Genomic DNA, 15,898 nt, shown 5'->3' with positions numbered 1-15,898 from the left:
TGGATCAGGAAAAAAAACTCCTGGGGACCCTGGACGTGGCCCAGTGGGACTGAGGTCACAGGGACAACGGGTGGGTAGCCAGCACTCCCTCCCTCCCTCCCCAGCATTCCTCAGCCTTGAACACGTGCACACCACAGAGAGACGCACAGACACACGTGTAGACACACATGCAACCGCACGCACAGGCCCCCAGGCTGCAATCTTCTTGCAGTTCCCTTCCCAGAGTGTCAGCACGGGACCAAGCACAGCACCACCCTGCAGAGACTCAGGCCTGGAGCCTCCCCCTGATCTGTCCAGGTCAAGGCCCAGGGTCAGGGTCAGTGCGAGGGCACGTGTGTGAGCACGTGTACGTGTGTGTGTGTGGCACGTCTCTCTGTCTCTGCTTCCCACTCCCTCCCTGGCGTCCGCAGCATGAGTGGCTCTGGGCACTGACCACACCAGCTGCGTGTGTCCTTCTGACAATCGGACTGGACTTTTCCCAGCTGTTTGGAGATAGAGCTGCCCACCCCCTCATGACAATTAGAAAGTTGCTCATGTATTTACAATGGGGAGCGGGGCTGGATGTTTCAACGCCTGGCTTCAGTGAGCGGGAAAGGCCAGCGGGAAATAAAGCAAACCTCGGCCCAGCCTGATGTCCTCTGACTTCCTTCCTAAAAAGACAAGGGGCCACGTGTCGCTGGTGTAAATCTCTTCTCTTCTCGGGGTGCCGACATGCCCTGGGATGGAAGCCTGCCATGGGGGCCCACAAGCGGGGTGTCAGGGCTGTGTGCCCACCCGGCAGGGAGACCCTCGCCCACACCATGGTCCACGGCCACCAGGCCCCGGGTGGCAAAGGAGATGGCTTTAACATGCAGGACGGTCTCCACTCTCCACGGCAAGGCTCCCACAGAAGGACACGGGAGCCCAAGCTCACACGTGCTGGCTATGGACTCCACACCCCGACGGCCCCAGGACCGCCCGCCTCCACACACTGCCCTTCATCCACCGAGGTCTTGTCTGGTCTGAACTGGTGGTCCCAACTGGGGGTCCGGCGCTGACATACCCACGTCATGCTCAAAAGCACTGAGGGCCACGGGGGCCAGGGTGCAGGCTGCCTCGGCCTCCGGGAGCTGGGGGCAGACCCTGCAGTGAGAGTCCTCGCCCAGCCTCCTGGGTTGCGAGCATGCTGGACAGAGGAGCAAGGGGGCCCTTTCAGGGCAGGGAGGTGCCTTCCTACCTTCTTCCCGTAATGCTGTAGGGAGGGCAAAGGACCGAGGGGCTGCCAGGAGGTACCTTCCCACCCTGCCCTTCTTCCCATAATGCTGTGGGGAGGGCAAAGGGCCGAGGGGCCGCCGGGAGGTGCCTTGGCAGCACTTGCAGCACATTGGGGGGTCACCTTGGAGAGTGAGAAAAGGCCGTGCATCCATTTCGGGGGCAGGATGCAGTGTTTGGTGGGGAAAGCCCCAGGCCGGGCTCCCTACCGTAGGTTCCTACTAGAGCTTTCAGGGCATTACTGACCCCAAGCTCCGGAGTCCCCATCTCGGTGAGGGGCCGCTCCAGGGGCAAAGCCAGTTGAGGCCACGACAGGACCCCCGTGGGCCAGCGAGGACCCGTGAGTCCAGGCCCGGCTCCCACCACAGCTGCCCCAGTGTGGCAGTCCCAGCCCCTCTGAGCCCACCCTGTCATGCCACGTCTGTCTCAGCTGTGCAGGTGAGTGGAGCCCAAACACAGGGCAGGTGGAGCATCTTGGGGGTGACGGGTGAGGTACCGAATTCCAGCCACAAAAGAAGAGAAGCTGGGGAAGGTGGGGGGTCCACAGACCTGGGGTGTGTCCGGCAGACAGGAGAGAGCAACGGGTAAAAGGCCCAGCACTTCAGCACGGGCAGGACGCACGAGGGGCCACCCACAAGGAAGAGGGTCCCAGGGTGCTGGGCAGACAGGGGGCCACAGGCAGGCCTTGTAGGAGGTCCCTGGGGCCAGGGGGACCCATCCCGATTGGTGAACGCCAGAGAACCCCAGCCTCGATGTCAGGGTGACTCAGGACACGTGAGCCCAGGTGTGGGCGGTGCGTCCCGGCAGTGCTGGAACCACACCGGACTCTCCTGGCAGTGAGCTCAAAGGCAGTAGGTTACAGTGTAGTGTCAGGTGGCAGAGAAAAGAGGGAAAACACCTGAGACAGGGGTGGTGAGCAGAGAGAGAGAGACAGAGACAGAGGGAGGGACAGACAGAGAGACAGAGGGGGTGGGGGTGGGGAGAGAGCATGATCCCTCATACATGAGTGAGAAAAACCACAACTGCCCTGTGGTCTCCACCTGTGCAGAATCACTTAACTCTGAGATTCAGATGCAAGTTATGAACCAGTTTTCTAAAACTGCAGGTAGATGCATCACACAGCATTCTACACACAACTTTAGGGGGAATTCACAAGCACCCAGGCTGCCCAGGCACCCTACCAAGTCCCCTTGACCCCAGGTAAGAAGGTACCTGGGTGGTTTGTCTCCTGTAGATGTTGTAACAAATTCCCACAAACTTACTGTGGCTTAAAAACAACACAAGTTTATCATCGCCTGGTTCTCGAGTGTCGGCGGGACTGGTTCCCTCTGGAGGCCCTTCCTCTACCTCCACGGCCAGCACCGACTGTCGAGTCCCCACACTGCATCTCTCTGGTTCTCTCTCTTCTGCCTTGTCTTCCTTACAAGGGTTCTTTTAAGGACCCCTGTGATGACATTAGGCCCACCAGAATAATCTCCCCATCTCATTAGCAATCTTAGTTCCATCTGTGGCTTTAACTCCCCTTTGCCATGTAGGTAACATATTCACAGCCTCCAGGGATTCGGATGAGGACATCTTTGGGAGCCATTAGTCTGCCGTCCACAGTGGGTGAAGATGACAGACAGGTTATGGACCACATACATGGAAACATGGCCCAGACGTCAGGGAGTTGAATGCCAATTGTTCCTCCAACACTTGAGTTGTTTTCTCAGTGCTGACAGGAGGCAGAAAGCAAGGGGAAAGGTCACTTGATGCACCATCCCTGTCCCTGTCCCTGTCCCCCCACCCCTCCACCCCAGGGCCTTTGCACAGCCTGTTTTCTCCTCCCACATACCAGCTCCTGACTTCCTCAAGGGCTGGCTCAAACCCCACCTCGAACACCATGGTTAAAACTGCAGTTCAGCCACCCCCACCTGCCCACATTCTGCACCCCAGACCCGTCTCTGCCCTTCTTTTCCCTCTGGACTAGTCACCACCTCAGTGTGATTCAGCATCCGTGTGTTTACATACTGACAGTCGCCCAGCTCCTCCCAGGGCAGGGTCCTGGTGCTGGAGCTGGAGGGAAAGCCCTGCAGGTACATCTGACTCAAGGCCCCTTTCTTGCCCAGCAAAGAGGAGGCTCACAGAGACGGGGCGCGTGTCAGGCCAGCCAGTCTGGCCTGGGACATCCACCAGGGCCCTCGCCTGGGGCCAGCTGGCCACCAGAGGCCGGGACAGGGACACCTACATGCAGCAGTCTTGAGGTTCCCCTGGGTCCCAGTGGGTCACACGAGCGGGTGTGGGTCATGGCCAGCCCCTGGTGGCACATGGCTCCTACACCTGTGGTCCATCCTACCCCAGCTCCTCCGGACAGGTACCGTGGTGCTGGAAATGAGGTCTGGGGCACGATGAGCAGCCCCCAGCTGGAGGCGGCAGGGTCAGCCCCAGGCAGTCAGGTCGGGGGAGAGGTGAGTGGCCCCCTTGCATGGGGGTGCAGGGGCCTGAGCCCTCAGGGAGCCCAGACGAGCAGGAGGAGGGGGCCAGGGCCGGGGTCCCACGTATGTCTCTGGGACAGCACGGGATAGAGAGGAGAAGAAAGCACCCTCGGCACAGGGCAGTCGTCAGGAGGCAGAAGAGCTGCCCACAGATGCCATGACAGCCGAATGGCTCATGAAGTGTTTCCTGATCTTGATGTCGTTGGACGGGCCTGAACGAGCACGTCCAATGCTGCAGAGGCCGAGAGAATAAGGACACCCCTTAGGGCTTGCCAGGAGGAGGTGTTTCTGGGCGGTTCCAGGGCCTTGGCCAACCTGTGCAGGTTGCTCGGGATGGGAGGGAGTGGGCACAGAGGGTGCGGGTGTGGGGCACAGCTTAGCAGGAAGAAGGTGGGACCCGGGCACACTGGCCGGGACTCAGGGCTCCTACACGCCTCCCCTTCGACCTCTGGATGGAGCCACAGAGGAGGGCTGGCAGCTCCATCCACAGAGTAGCCAGGGCTGCCCGGAGCCAAGACAGAGGCACTGGGCCGAGACTGCACGGCAGAGCTGCCAGTCAGCCCGAAGGAGCCTCCGGAGACCCTCTGAGCTCCTGGCGTGGCCCCTCGGGGCTCCACGGTGTGTCAGAGAGTGGGCGGGGGCATAGGGGCCTCAGACCCCAAAGGGGGCTCTAGGCAGCAGGAAGGCACGGTCAGAGGGAGGTAGGGGCTCTGTGCCCCCTCAGAAATGGTGACCTTTCCAGCTCCTCCCCAACACCCAGTGGCCCTGGGCTGCTGCCGGAGTTCTGCTCGGCCAAGGAGAGGGAGCTCCACGTGCCGGCACCAGGCCCCCACCTGCAGCGCCGGACTCTCAGCGCCAGACGCCACCCTCTCCTCACCGTGTCCGACAAGCCCTGCTCTTCCTCCAGACTCTCACCAAGAGACCTCCACCCCCAGGCGCTTCCTACAAAGCTTCAGCCTCACATGGAGGGAACGCTGCTGTCCACCGGACATCAGCACGTGGGGTCAAGATCCCGGATCCTCCTGGGGCAAATCCCCGCATCCCTGTACCGACATGAGGAGGGACACCAGCCCCGAAACCCGACAATCTGGTTCTGCAGCACCCGCGTGCCCAAGCAGCCCAGAAAACCCAAAGCACAAACCCAGGAGCGGGTCAGCTCCTCCCCCTGCCGTGGGCCTGGCACGTCTGCTGCTGTCACGGGCATCCTTTTGGCATAAAGCATCACAAGCATTGGCCACAGTAGGACCTGTGCCTGTCACCAACCCTGTTGCTTCAGGTCCTCACCCTGCTTCTCGTTGTGCAGGTATTGAGCACCTGCTTCTTGTCGTGACCTGCAGGAGCCCACAGACCTGAGCCAGCGCACACCTGAGGCAGGGCATGCCAGAGTTGGTGTACACCTGAGCTGGTACATGCCTGAGCCGGGGCACATCTATGTCAGCTCACACCTGAGCCAGCATACAGTCCCTCCCCATGGTGTACCTGACTTTTCGGTGCAGTTGGCTTGGTGTTCACTGACCGGTGTCAGCCTCTCCCAGGTCTGTTCATCTCAGCAGCTGCCTGGGAGGAATCGCAGGCTCAGGTCTGATTACATGACACCCCAGCAACACCTGTACTGGGATGAACAGTGTCTCCCAAAATTCCTATCTATCCAGGACCTGTGAATGTGAACTTATTTGGAAACGGGGTCTTTGCAGGCGTGATTAAGATGAGGTCTTACTGGATCACGGTGGGCCTCGATCCAGTGATTGGTGGATGTGAGAGAGAGGTGGGAAATGTGGACAGACACTCAGAGAGAAGAAAGCCAAAGGACGGCAGGGACTGTGATGTGTCCACAGGCCGAGGACCAAGGACTGTTGGCAACACCAGAACCTGGAAGAGACAAGGAAGGGTCTCCACCTGGAGCTTTTGGAGGGAGCACGGCCCTTGATTTTGGACTTCTGGTCTCCAGAACCATGAGAGAATAAGTGTCTGTTGTTTAAGCTCCTGGGTTGTGGTCATTTGTTCCAGCAGCTGCAGGACACTGACTCATCCTTGAGGATATGGGGCCCAGCTCAGGCCCTGGGTATCTAGACACTTGCCCTGGGCTCGGGCATTTGGGGGAAACTGAGGTCGAAGGGCAAGATCTAGGTTAACAGGAAGGAGGAGGGCAGATGCTGAAGGGGATGGGGGTGGTCCACCAGGAACGCGGGGGGTACCTCCGGTAGAGGCCGAGCGTGGGGGTAACAGGCTCACTTATAGTTGGGCCCAGTGTGAAAGGTCCCTAACGCCAGGGCCGTGGGGCTCCCCTGGAGAAGCCCTGACATGGGCCCCTAGGTAAGTGCCACACACCACTGACCAGGGCCGAAGACAGACGCGCCATTGATCCGTCAGAGGCTGGTGTTTATTCCCTGGAATGGAAACAGCCTGCAGCCCCAAAATGACCATGGCTGGCAAAGTTCATTCTTTAAAAAGCAAAAACAGAATGAAAAAACCATAGGTATTTGGCCCCATAAATTTCCATCATAAGAAACAACTCTGAGTGGTACCCAAGCCTGGTGTCGGGTATCGGCTGTGGGCCACGGCCCTCACACTTCGCCCAACACACCAGCCAAATGCAGTGACTGCAGATGCTCAGAAAACAGTACGGAACGGCACATGAAGGCATTTTACGACACAGGAGTTTGCTTCCTATGAACATTTCTTTTTTAAAAAAAATATAATAACTTAGTTGGCATGTTACAGCATCTCCAGTCAATCCATCAGGGAGTCCTTGGCCAGAACCAGCGTGTACCTCCCCAGCTGGAGCGCCAGGCACCCACCCCAGTGTGCATATCCATCGCTGCGGCAGCGGTCACCCAGAAGTCACTCTGTGCCTATCTCGCAGGGGTTCAGCCCCCTCTCCTCAGCGTCCCTGTACATCCTTTGGAAATCCTTGAAGCGCGGGGCACAGCCGAGCCAGGCCTCCCCAAAGTGCATGTGGCCGGTGAAGAGAAACTCACCGTGCCCAGGCCGGACGCCGCACTCCAGCAGCGTGGAGACGCGCCCCCGCCAGCCGCCACCCTCACCCTCTGGGGCCGGCCGGAAGACCCTGCTCTTCTGCCGGTAGAGCCGGCTCACGTGCAGGTGGATGGCTGATTCTTGCTGCGCCGGCTCATGGGTGACATCCTGGATGGAGCCTCGGACGACTGCAGAGGAAGGAGACGGGGGGAGGGTCAGTGGTCAGCGGGGTGCTCACCAAGCAGACAGCACGCACCAACCTCCCACCCCCAGCAGCAGAACCGGGAGCTGACCCTGAACTCTGCCTTCCAGAAATTTTCACTAAAAACCACAATCCACACACAAGATGTTGCCTAGGGGTCGTCCCCGCCACTCACACCGTCTTGGGCAGCGATGCTTTTCTACCAAGGGCCAGCCACAGAAGTGGAGAAAAATAGAAGATATGGATCACGTTGTGCACCAAGTTTTCAAGTTAAAACAAGAAAAGTCACTGCAGTTAATACTCAAGATCTGCCACGGTTCCGTATCAAGATCAGACAGAAACGGTGAAGCTTACAGGGGAGGACGGTGATGGGAAGGAGAAGGGTGGAGAAGGGCAGAGCAGGCACAAGTTCAGGGACACCGCCCGGCCCCAGATCCCCTCTGTGCAGGGCCAGCGAGAAGAAAGGGTTGTACTTCCACCACCCAACTGCCCTGGGAGCCTGGGGGGTCTCAGAGCCAGGTCCCACTGGGCCGGCTCCATCGAACTCACCCTGAATGCTGCCACCCTTAACTCGAGAGCGTTTGTGCCAACCTCACAAGCAGGCGGCTGAGTCCCTGATCCCGACCCTGGCCCCACCAGGGCCTCCAATGCCTGCGGTGGTGCCTACAGGGGACCTGGAGGCAGGCAGGGCACTGAGGAGAGGCTAGAGCCAGGACTTAGACTCACACGCCAAGTAGGAAAATGCTCAGTATCAGCTCGAATAGGAATTCCCACCTTAAATAGGAATTCCCAGCTCTCTCCCCGCCCTGCACACAGGTCCCTTCTCGGGCTGGGGTCACCCTAAGGAGCAGAAAGGAAGGCCTTTTCCTGTGACTGCAATCAGTGATGCAGATGCTCAGAAAACAAGAGGGGCCAAGCCCACGACCTTCAGGAGAGTCTCCTCCCGCCAGAGGGTTTAGTTCCCCCACGTGGCGGAAACCGCCAACACACTCACCGAAGTCACTGGTACAGACAGCCAAGAGCACCTCAGTGTGGCTGCAAGGGCGGCACGGGGCTGTGGGGAGAGAATATCGTCAGGCGGGGCCAGTGCATGAACATGGGACCCTCCCGCCCACGGCATATAGACCACACGACATCTTATAAGTCCTCTGACGTCGGGAGCAACTGTCCAGGCCCCGCACCTCTGAAACCAGGGTGCCAAGAGCAGGCGGGGCCTCGACCTCGGCTGCACGGATGGGGAAACGTCTCCAGGGGCCCCAGGCTCACCTGGGCCACCTGCAATGGCGTGAAAACGGAGGGAAAGTGCGGTTTTGCGTTCGATCACACTTAGCTTATTACTGTAGTCGTGCCGGGCAAACAACCCCTGGGCTCATGCGTAAATGGCTCTTCGGCGCCAAAACCAACCCGGGCTGATCTGAGGCCACGTCCCTGACACCAGCCTGTCCGAGAGCCTCACTCAGCCTCTGTGGCCAGGCCACCAAATGCCAGGGCCTCCCACTCCCACTGCCTGCCCCCACGGTCCCATCTGCCACCAGGATTCCACAGGGGTCAAGGCACTGCCCAGAAGGACCAGGTGACCCTGCTAAAGGCACTGGTGGGCATGAGGGGCACGTCCACCTGCTTCAGCTGTGGGGTCCTCATCTAACCAACAGGACCAGGTGGTCACCTCCAAACACCTCCAGACACCTTTCACAGCAAGCCCAGTTCACAGGATCCCCTCTGAGACTCCCCAGACCTGGGTGGGGGCTGATTACTCCAGACAAACTAGTCCTTCTTGGTGGACCTCTGCCCCCCGGTACAGCTCTCACCCCACCCTTCACCTACTGCCTCAGACTGGCGTAAGGCCTCCAGAAGAGCTGGGGGGAGACAGAAACCTCGAGGCTCTGGGGACTCCCCGGGACTGTGGCACTCCTAACTCAGTGGATTTGGGGAGACACAAGTTTATTATTTGGCTCTGATGTTGCACGTTTCCTCACCTATTTCTAGTTTCTAGGGTTGGGCCCAAATTCCCTAACAACAGAAATGTTAGGCGTGAACTCTCACTAGGACAAGTTGCCCTCTGCCTTTTCATGTTCTGAAGGCCCCGCAAAGTCCCCAGGATTGGCACTCGCTGGGCCTGGATGAACCTACAACTGTCAGCACACCTGGCCAGCTGCCCTCGAAGCCCCTGAACCGGGCTGAGTTGTCACCTGCCCAGGGGCTGCAGTGACTCAGGGGCCCTCGAGGAGACAGGGAGATGCACAGGGAACAGGAGGGGCCTCCGGGACCTGGAATATGTGTGGGGGCAAAGAGACCCTGGAGTCTCTGGTGTCCTGGGACCCCTCAGGGATGGACATGAGCATCCGGAGCACCAGCTCTCCCATCCTGCCCCCAGGCGGGGGTAGACGTACATGTCCCAGTCTAGTCCAGCGAGTGCATGACTCACGGGCGCTTCTGTTAAGTTATCAGGAAAAACGAGAAGCCGCAGAACAGGAACGGCCTGTCGGATGCCGCTGGAGCATCTGAGAGCACGGAGCACCTCCCTCCCCAGCTCCAAATCCGGAGCCTTCTGCCCACCTGCGGCTTTTTGTCACGAGTGTGGACCCCCAGCCTCAAGGCCTTTCGTAAGAAAGAGGGTGGCCAACTGGGAGTCCCCCACCTCTAACCCGCTGGGGGCCTGCTGCCCACGCTGGGCCTGACAGAGACCCCAGAGTGAAGAAAAGGGGGAGCACAGCCTTGCAGACATCGGGGCGCCTCACATCCCACAAGAGGCGGTGTTTTATTCCAGCCTGCGTGCCGAGGGGCCCGCGGCAGTGGGGAGACTTCCCGTCCTGGCGGCTCCCCCAGTGCCCACCGGGTCAGAGGCCCCCGCCTGGGGCCTCGGAACCAGGCCATGCGAACTCCAAGCGCGGGTGAACGGGAGGCAAGGTCCACACAAGCTCTTGAGAAGCTGAGACAGGCCCAGGCCACAAACCGCGGTCGAAACCCAGGCCTGGGTGCGTATGATCACCAAGCCCTGGAGCCTCGAGCTCTCTGTGGGTTGTAGGCCCCGGGACCTCAGCTGACCACTGGGGAGAAAGGTGGCGTGAGCTTGTCCTGGGCTCCCTGCCCTGACTCGCGCCCAGTCCCACACAGGATGTACGAGGACCCCGGTGGGCCTGGGGGCAGGCGGTCAGCAGCCTGCCGACCCTCCCACCCAAAGCTTCAGCGAGCCCGTGCCGTTGACAGCTGAGCTAACAAAGCCCCCCGCAAGACTCTCTTATGACTCTGAGCTTTATGAAGTGTAGGCACCTTTGTGGAGAATCCAGGCTGTGGACGCCAAGAGGAGCAATCTGGAAACAATTATTAATCGGAGTTAGGCTCGTGGAGGCCGAGTGGAATGCGCTGGTTTCTGACACATCGAATCTTGTTTCCTTGTGGGGAAGATGGGGAGGGGGCGGCCCAGGGGCCGGGTGGAATTCTGGCCTGTGGTTCTTGGAAAGGGGAGGGCTGGGATGTGGACGTCGGGAAGAGTACTCTGGAATATGCATAAAATGAACTGAATGAAGTAGAAAAAAACAGGGTCAGGGAGACCAGCCGGGGGCTGCAGCAGGGATGCAGGTGAGAGCGGCAGGTACAGGTGGGGAGGGCGGCACCCCTCTGTCAGGCCCTGGGTAGCCTGATGCCCAGGAGAAGTTTGTAGATGGTGGGATGCTGGTCTGGCGGGTGAGACTGCCCAGGGAAGGATGACGGGGGTGGACACGATGTGTGAGACACCCTCTGGGGTCTTCAGTGCAGCCGCGACAGGTGGTGAATGAAGCATTTTAACAGGGAGGGGAGGAAAGGGAGCAACGCTGCCAGAACGTGAGCAGTATTCGCTGAGCAGAGAGCCTCCTCTGATCGTCATGACAACCCTGCACTCACCTCAACTCCAGGCCACAGGCTGACATCGCCCCAGAGGACCCTGTGGGACCTGGCCGGGGCTGGTCGCCACCTGTGAAACCCCATCTCCCACGTGCGGGCACAGGGAACGCTTAGCCTCACCAGCTATCTCGCCCGCACCCACTCCCTTCCCTCCCTCTTCCTGGTGAGGAAGCCAGAGGAGTCACACCTTCCACCCCCAGAGTCCAGAGCTGGGTAAGATGAAAAGTAATTTTACAGTGATTACAGGGGCTGGAAAAGCACTGGTGCAGGAATCTAAACGAACCTTAGGGAAAAAATTAAGTTCTCTCCTGTACTGTTTCCAGGAAATAACGAAGTGTTTTCACTTCTTAACGTTGCTGTTTATGCCCCACGGCCCATCAAGCCCGCCCCTAAACTCTAAGGTGCCCAAGTGGGATCCCAGCAGGGGTCTGCGCCTCCCAGGCCCCCCAAAGGGATCATTCGCCCCTGGCTCATCAACAGAGCGGTTTCAAAGGGGATGGCGAGATGAAGCACGTCAGAAACTGTGGGACCCAGGCCACCCCACCCGGCGCCCATGAGCAGCGATGGGAGTCACTTCTGGGCCTTCACGGCCGGCACAGGGGCAAGTCCTCTTGCCCCCACACCCCTCCGGCTGTGGGTCTAAAACACCACTGTCCCCCCCGCCACCTCACCTGCACGCCGGGGGCCTGCTCTGGGTGGGCATCGCACAGAGCCCAAACCCCAGAGCGTGGATGTGGCCAAGCCTGTGAGCCCCTGCTTCTCAGCCCCTAAATAGTAAAAGAACATGCTGGAATCCAGGGCCCCCTTGAGCTGCCCCAGGAGAACCACAGAGACGGGGTCTGCATCTGTCCCCTAGAACCAGACCGAGTAACACCCCCGCCCTCCCTCTTTGGCCACCCTAACGCGTCCCCCAGCCCACTGGGCAATGGGGGTCCTGGTGGTGCCTGTTTCCCCAAGTGTGCTGGGACCCTGGGGAGGATGGTCCAGACAGCCTGGCCAGGTCCACAGCGAGGCTTCAGCACACAGTCCAGGTGTGGCCTGGAGCTTCTTCCACTAGTGAATTGCATCTGGCCACTTGCCTGCCTTTTGTATCCTGCCAGACTTTTCCAGCGCCAGAGGAAGGAGTGCCGTGTTACTCAGGTGCCTGGCGAGGCCCTCAGAGGAGGGGGAGGGCGGGGGAGCAGGTCCTCCCCTTCCTGCCACGTGGCAGCCAAATCCCGAGTCCCCAGGGGGCTGAAGTCCCACTGCCACCCACCTGCCCCTCTGTATCTGCCTGCCTCTCCGTCCTGGCCTCTTCTTGGCTGTTGGTGAGTCCCAGTCCATACGAGGAAGCCGATTATGCAACACGATGGACACGAGGCTGACATGCTCACCATAAACACTCCCTGTGGAACCACCCAGAGCTGCGGCAGGTGAGCAAGGCTCATGCACACCTCTCCCTCGGGATCCCAGCCCGCGGTGCTTCTTTAATTTCGTATCAGCACAACCTGGAACTCGGGATTCATCAGCGAGGGAGAAGGCCCATCCACCTCCCCAGCAGGTCAGGTCACGGGCATGTGCTCACCTCCACGGCACACACACTGGGGCTTCGGCTCCACTGGTGTCTCCCCGCTGCAGCCAGGGCCAGACAGGAGAGCGCTGCCATGTGACAGCCCGCCTGGTCTGGGGGAGGTCACTGATGCCAGATGGCCGGCACCAGCATTCCACATTACGTACCCATTCCTTTGGCATTAAAAGCTTAGGGGCCCATCCCTGGGGAGAAGGGATGCACCAGCCTCCCTGATCCCTGCTGCCCTTGTCTCCTTCAGGACAGAGAAGTGCTGGGTCTGCAGCTCCCACACCCTAGGAGCCTTTTGCATCCCCATCTCAAGTTCTGACAGTCACTGTATCTGTGCTGCCCCAGGCCAGCGCCCCGGCCACTGGGCAGATGGACAATCACACCCCACCATCCTCAGGGTCTCCGGTATCCCCGTGAGCCCCAGATTTAAAGGGGCACCCCAGGGACAGGCAGGCGTATGTCTGGGGGATCAAGGGCACCCCAGCAGCCCAACGTCCAGCCACAGCCACGTGTCCTGTGTGGTGCCCCGGCCAGACGACCCACCCCATCACACGGGGCCTTCTCCCTGTGACCCCACGGGCCTCTCCCAAACCCACTCACTGCCCTAGCCTGGAAACGTAGACATGGGGTCTGGGGGAGCACAGACCCTGCCCCCAGGGAGGGGGAAAGAAACAAAGTCTCAGGTCCCTAGGGCTGAGCCACAGGCTCTGAGTCACCCCGGGTCGTGACCCCACTGTGGATTTTCCACCAGAGACGCCGGTCTGTGCCAACGGGAGCACTCAGGGGTCAGCACAGAAAGCACCTTATGCCGTGGCCTCCAAGAACCTGGTGGGGGCCTCACAGCAAAGTGGAACAAAGCTCCAGCGGGACAGAGCATGTGACCAGCAGCCGAATGGCCTCAACCCGTCAACATTTTAATCAGTAAAAGGAATGTCAGCAAGTCCCTAATATCTGCCCCATCAGCCAACTCTCACCGTGGCCAGAGACATCGAATTTGGTGACCGGGTTTCTCCAGATTTTGTTTTTATTGCGAGTTTATCTCTAGCGTCCCCCCACCACCCCCGCCAACGATCACTCGCTGGTGATCAAGATAAAGGCTGTTGTGGTTAAAGTTTTATTCAAGTCCTGGGGTTTATAGCAGCTTTCAGCATTCCTGATGGGGTCCTACCCAGGCAGGCACAGGGGCGGGGGGGAGGGGTCCTACCTGGGCAGTCATACGCTGAAGCTCTATAACAGACCAGTTTAGTTTGAGAGAGATTTAAGGTTTTGAAAACTCATCTGAGCCAAGAACACAGAACAATAAAATGTAGATTCCCACTCAGGAGAAAGTCTGCATTTCAAATCCTAGTAGGTCTGGTTTTTTCCAATGGAAGATTTTGTTCGCTAAATTATATTATTTGTGGGGGCTGGCCTAGCCCTCAAACCAGGTGTTTCCACCTCAGCCCTGCTGACACTTGGGGATAAGTCACTCTTCGTGTTGGGGTGTCCTGTGCTGATGCCTGGGGCCAGGTCATTCTCTGTGGTGGGGCTGCCCTATGCACTATGGGGTGTGGGCAGCATCCCTGCCTCGCCTCCAACACTCGATGCCATAGCGCCCCCCACTGACCATCATCCTGGCTGGTCACCGCAGGAACAGCCTTCCTGGAACCTGCCCCCACCATGACCCAAGCTCACACCTTCCCCTTGGGAGGCATCTTCCTACCAACTAGTTTTGGAATTGAAGCAGATGGCGCACCTGAGCCCCGCTGACCCCCGCCCCATGCGCTCGGACCCCACGAGGTCATCTGTGCCTTGAAGCAACGGTTGCACCTGGCCTGGCTGTCCCTATCTAAAAGACAGGACCCTGAGTTTCCCCCGTGTGAGAGCTCTTGGGGCCACACACACTTCTCTCTGCCCACAGAACTTTCCAGAGACCAACACCGCCTTCCACACAGGGCCCCACAAAGCTGTCTGCTGGCCTCAAAAAAAGGGAAGGAAAATCTAAAGCCAACTCACCGGCCCTCGGCCACCCAGAGACTCCCTCTGGTACCTCACCTGAGGTTCCCAGGTCATCAGAGCCACTCAGCTGCCCTGCATGGCATGGTGCCGGTGCCCTCACCGACACCCACAGATAAAACGGCTTGTGAACCTGGGAATGGTTCACGATTCAGGACATCCCAGCTCTGCATGGCTCTGGAACGTGAGTCAGACTCAACTTCCCCCCAGAACTCAATGTTTCAGGGACTGCAGCCGACGCCAAAAACACTCGGCCAACTTGCGTGTCAGAAGAAATTCTGGGGCAGTTTGGATGGTAACAGCACCCATTTCAAATCACAGTCAAAATTGGTCCAGGGGAGAAGAGCATATTATGGGCCAGGACCGTGTCACAGCTCTGCTCTGACCCGTGGCCATCGTCCCAAGTCCAAACTGCCCACAGCACTAACGGGGCACCTGCTCCTGGGAGGGCCCCTCGGCCGCCCTCAGGCAGACCTGCCAGGCCTGAAGCACGGACTCGAGCAGCATGTTCAGGGGCTGTGCTGAGGTGGGGGTGGGAGATGATCGGGGGGTCTGGGAGACGAGAGAGGACCCCTGAGGCCACCAGCCCACCCTGGGCGCCACACTCACCTGACAGGGTGTGCAGGTCTGGCCCCGCATGCCGGCTGGTCAGCTCGTACTGGAAGCCCGTGGTCCTCCTGCTGATGTCCTGCTGGGGCGTCGCCTCCACGAACAGGCCGCCCTGCTCGAAGCTGAAGCACGGGGCCTGGCCGGGCCCGAGGTCCCCGTCCCGCACCAGCAGTTTCAGTTCTCCAGTCTTTTCCAAATAAATATTGGCCCCCGATGAGCCCCTGAGGGGCTTGATGCACAGAGTCAGGTGCCGGGAGGGCAAGAAGGTGTTGGGCCGGAGGTTCACGATGAGCGCACCGGTCGGGTACATCCACTCGACAGTGCCCGCGGAGCAGCGCAGGTACACCTGCTCTACCTCCTTCCTGTGGGCCTCGTGCGTCAGTCCGCTGTGGAGGGGGAGATTCGTCAGCCGGGAGACGCCTGCTTGGGCGTCCGAGCACCCCTCACCCACAGGCAGGCTGGCACCGTCTCCACCCTGCAGCTCAGGGCCCATCTCCAGGGAGGGGTGGCCACATGGCCTCCCCCGCCCAGTTCCTTCCAGCGCACCGGCTCCGAGCGCTCTGGTAAGCGTGGGAGCTTCTGGCTCCCAGACCCTCTCACCACCTAGACACTCTGTTGGCCTCTGAGCCCGTGTCCTTGGGAAACCCCTGAACAGGGGCAGTGATGGGTGCAGTGGAGGTGAGAACCAAGGAAAAGATGGCTCTTCCAAAAAATAAACAGGGAAACACCAGTGGGACTTTGGCACCAACCCAAGCTCCAGATAAGCAAATGAGGGCCAGGAGATGTTGGTAGATTCCCACTAAGTGTGAAGACCAAGGAGCAGATTCAGGTTACAGGAGGCACGCTGGGATGCAATGCACATGTAATAAATAATACACTCCAGGGAGCAGCTTTTAAACGAACTGGGAATGTTAGTAATTTGGCGGGGGCGCTGTGTAGGTTGTTGGTGAG

General features: G+C 59.5%; 1 protein-coding gene across 1 annotated transcript; it reads right to left on the bottom strand.

The window, feature by feature from the left end:
• Nucleotides 1–6,142: 6,142 nt before the first annotated feature.
• Nucleotides 6,143–15,504, bottom strand: METRNL (meteorin like, glial cell differentiation regulator). The gene is made up of 3 exons (XM_024760941.1): nt 14,948–15,504; nt 7,898–7,957; nt 6,143–6,889 (listed from the first exon to the last, which is right to left on the bottom strand). The coding sequence occupies exons 1-3, from the start codon at nt 15,438–15,440 to the stop codon at nt 6,567–6,569; spliced, it is 876 nt and encodes a 291-aa protein (XP_024616709.1). The 5' UTR covers nt 15,441–15,504; the 3' UTR covers nt 6,143–6,566.
• Between the last annotated feature and the right edge of the window lie 394 nt (nt 15,505–15,898).

The sequence above is a fragment of the Neophocaena asiaeorientalis genome, unplaced genomic scaffold (assembly GCF_003031525.2).
Source record: "Neophocaena asiaeorientalis asiaeorientalis breed wild unplaced genomic scaffold, Neophocaena_asiaeorientalis_V1.1 scaffold30, whole genome shotgun sequence".
Taxonomy (NCBI): domain Eukaryota; kingdom Metazoa; phylum Chordata; class Mammalia; order Artiodactyla; family Phocoenidae; genus Neophocaena; species Neophocaena asiaeorientalis.
Note: the sequence above shows the minus strand (reverse complement) of the source record. Positions and strands in the feature narration are given on the sequence as shown.

What these genes read in the sequence shown, in the direction of transcription:
- METRNL (XM_024760941.1), bottom strand. Translation starts at nt 15,440, where the DNA reads ATGGGCCCTGAGCTGCAGGGTGGAGACGGTGCCAGCCTGCCTGTGGGT. An exon ending in AGACCTGCACACCCTGTCAG is followed by an intron (nt 7,958 to 14,947) that starts GTGAGTGTGGCG and finishes CTCTCCCCACAG; the next exon opens with CCCCGTGCCGCCCTTGCAGC. An exon ending in TGTCTGTACCAGTGACTTCG is followed by an intron (nt 6,890 to 7,897) that starts GTGAGTGTGTTG and finishes CTTCCTCTGCAG; the next exon opens with TCGTCCGAGGCTCCATCCAG.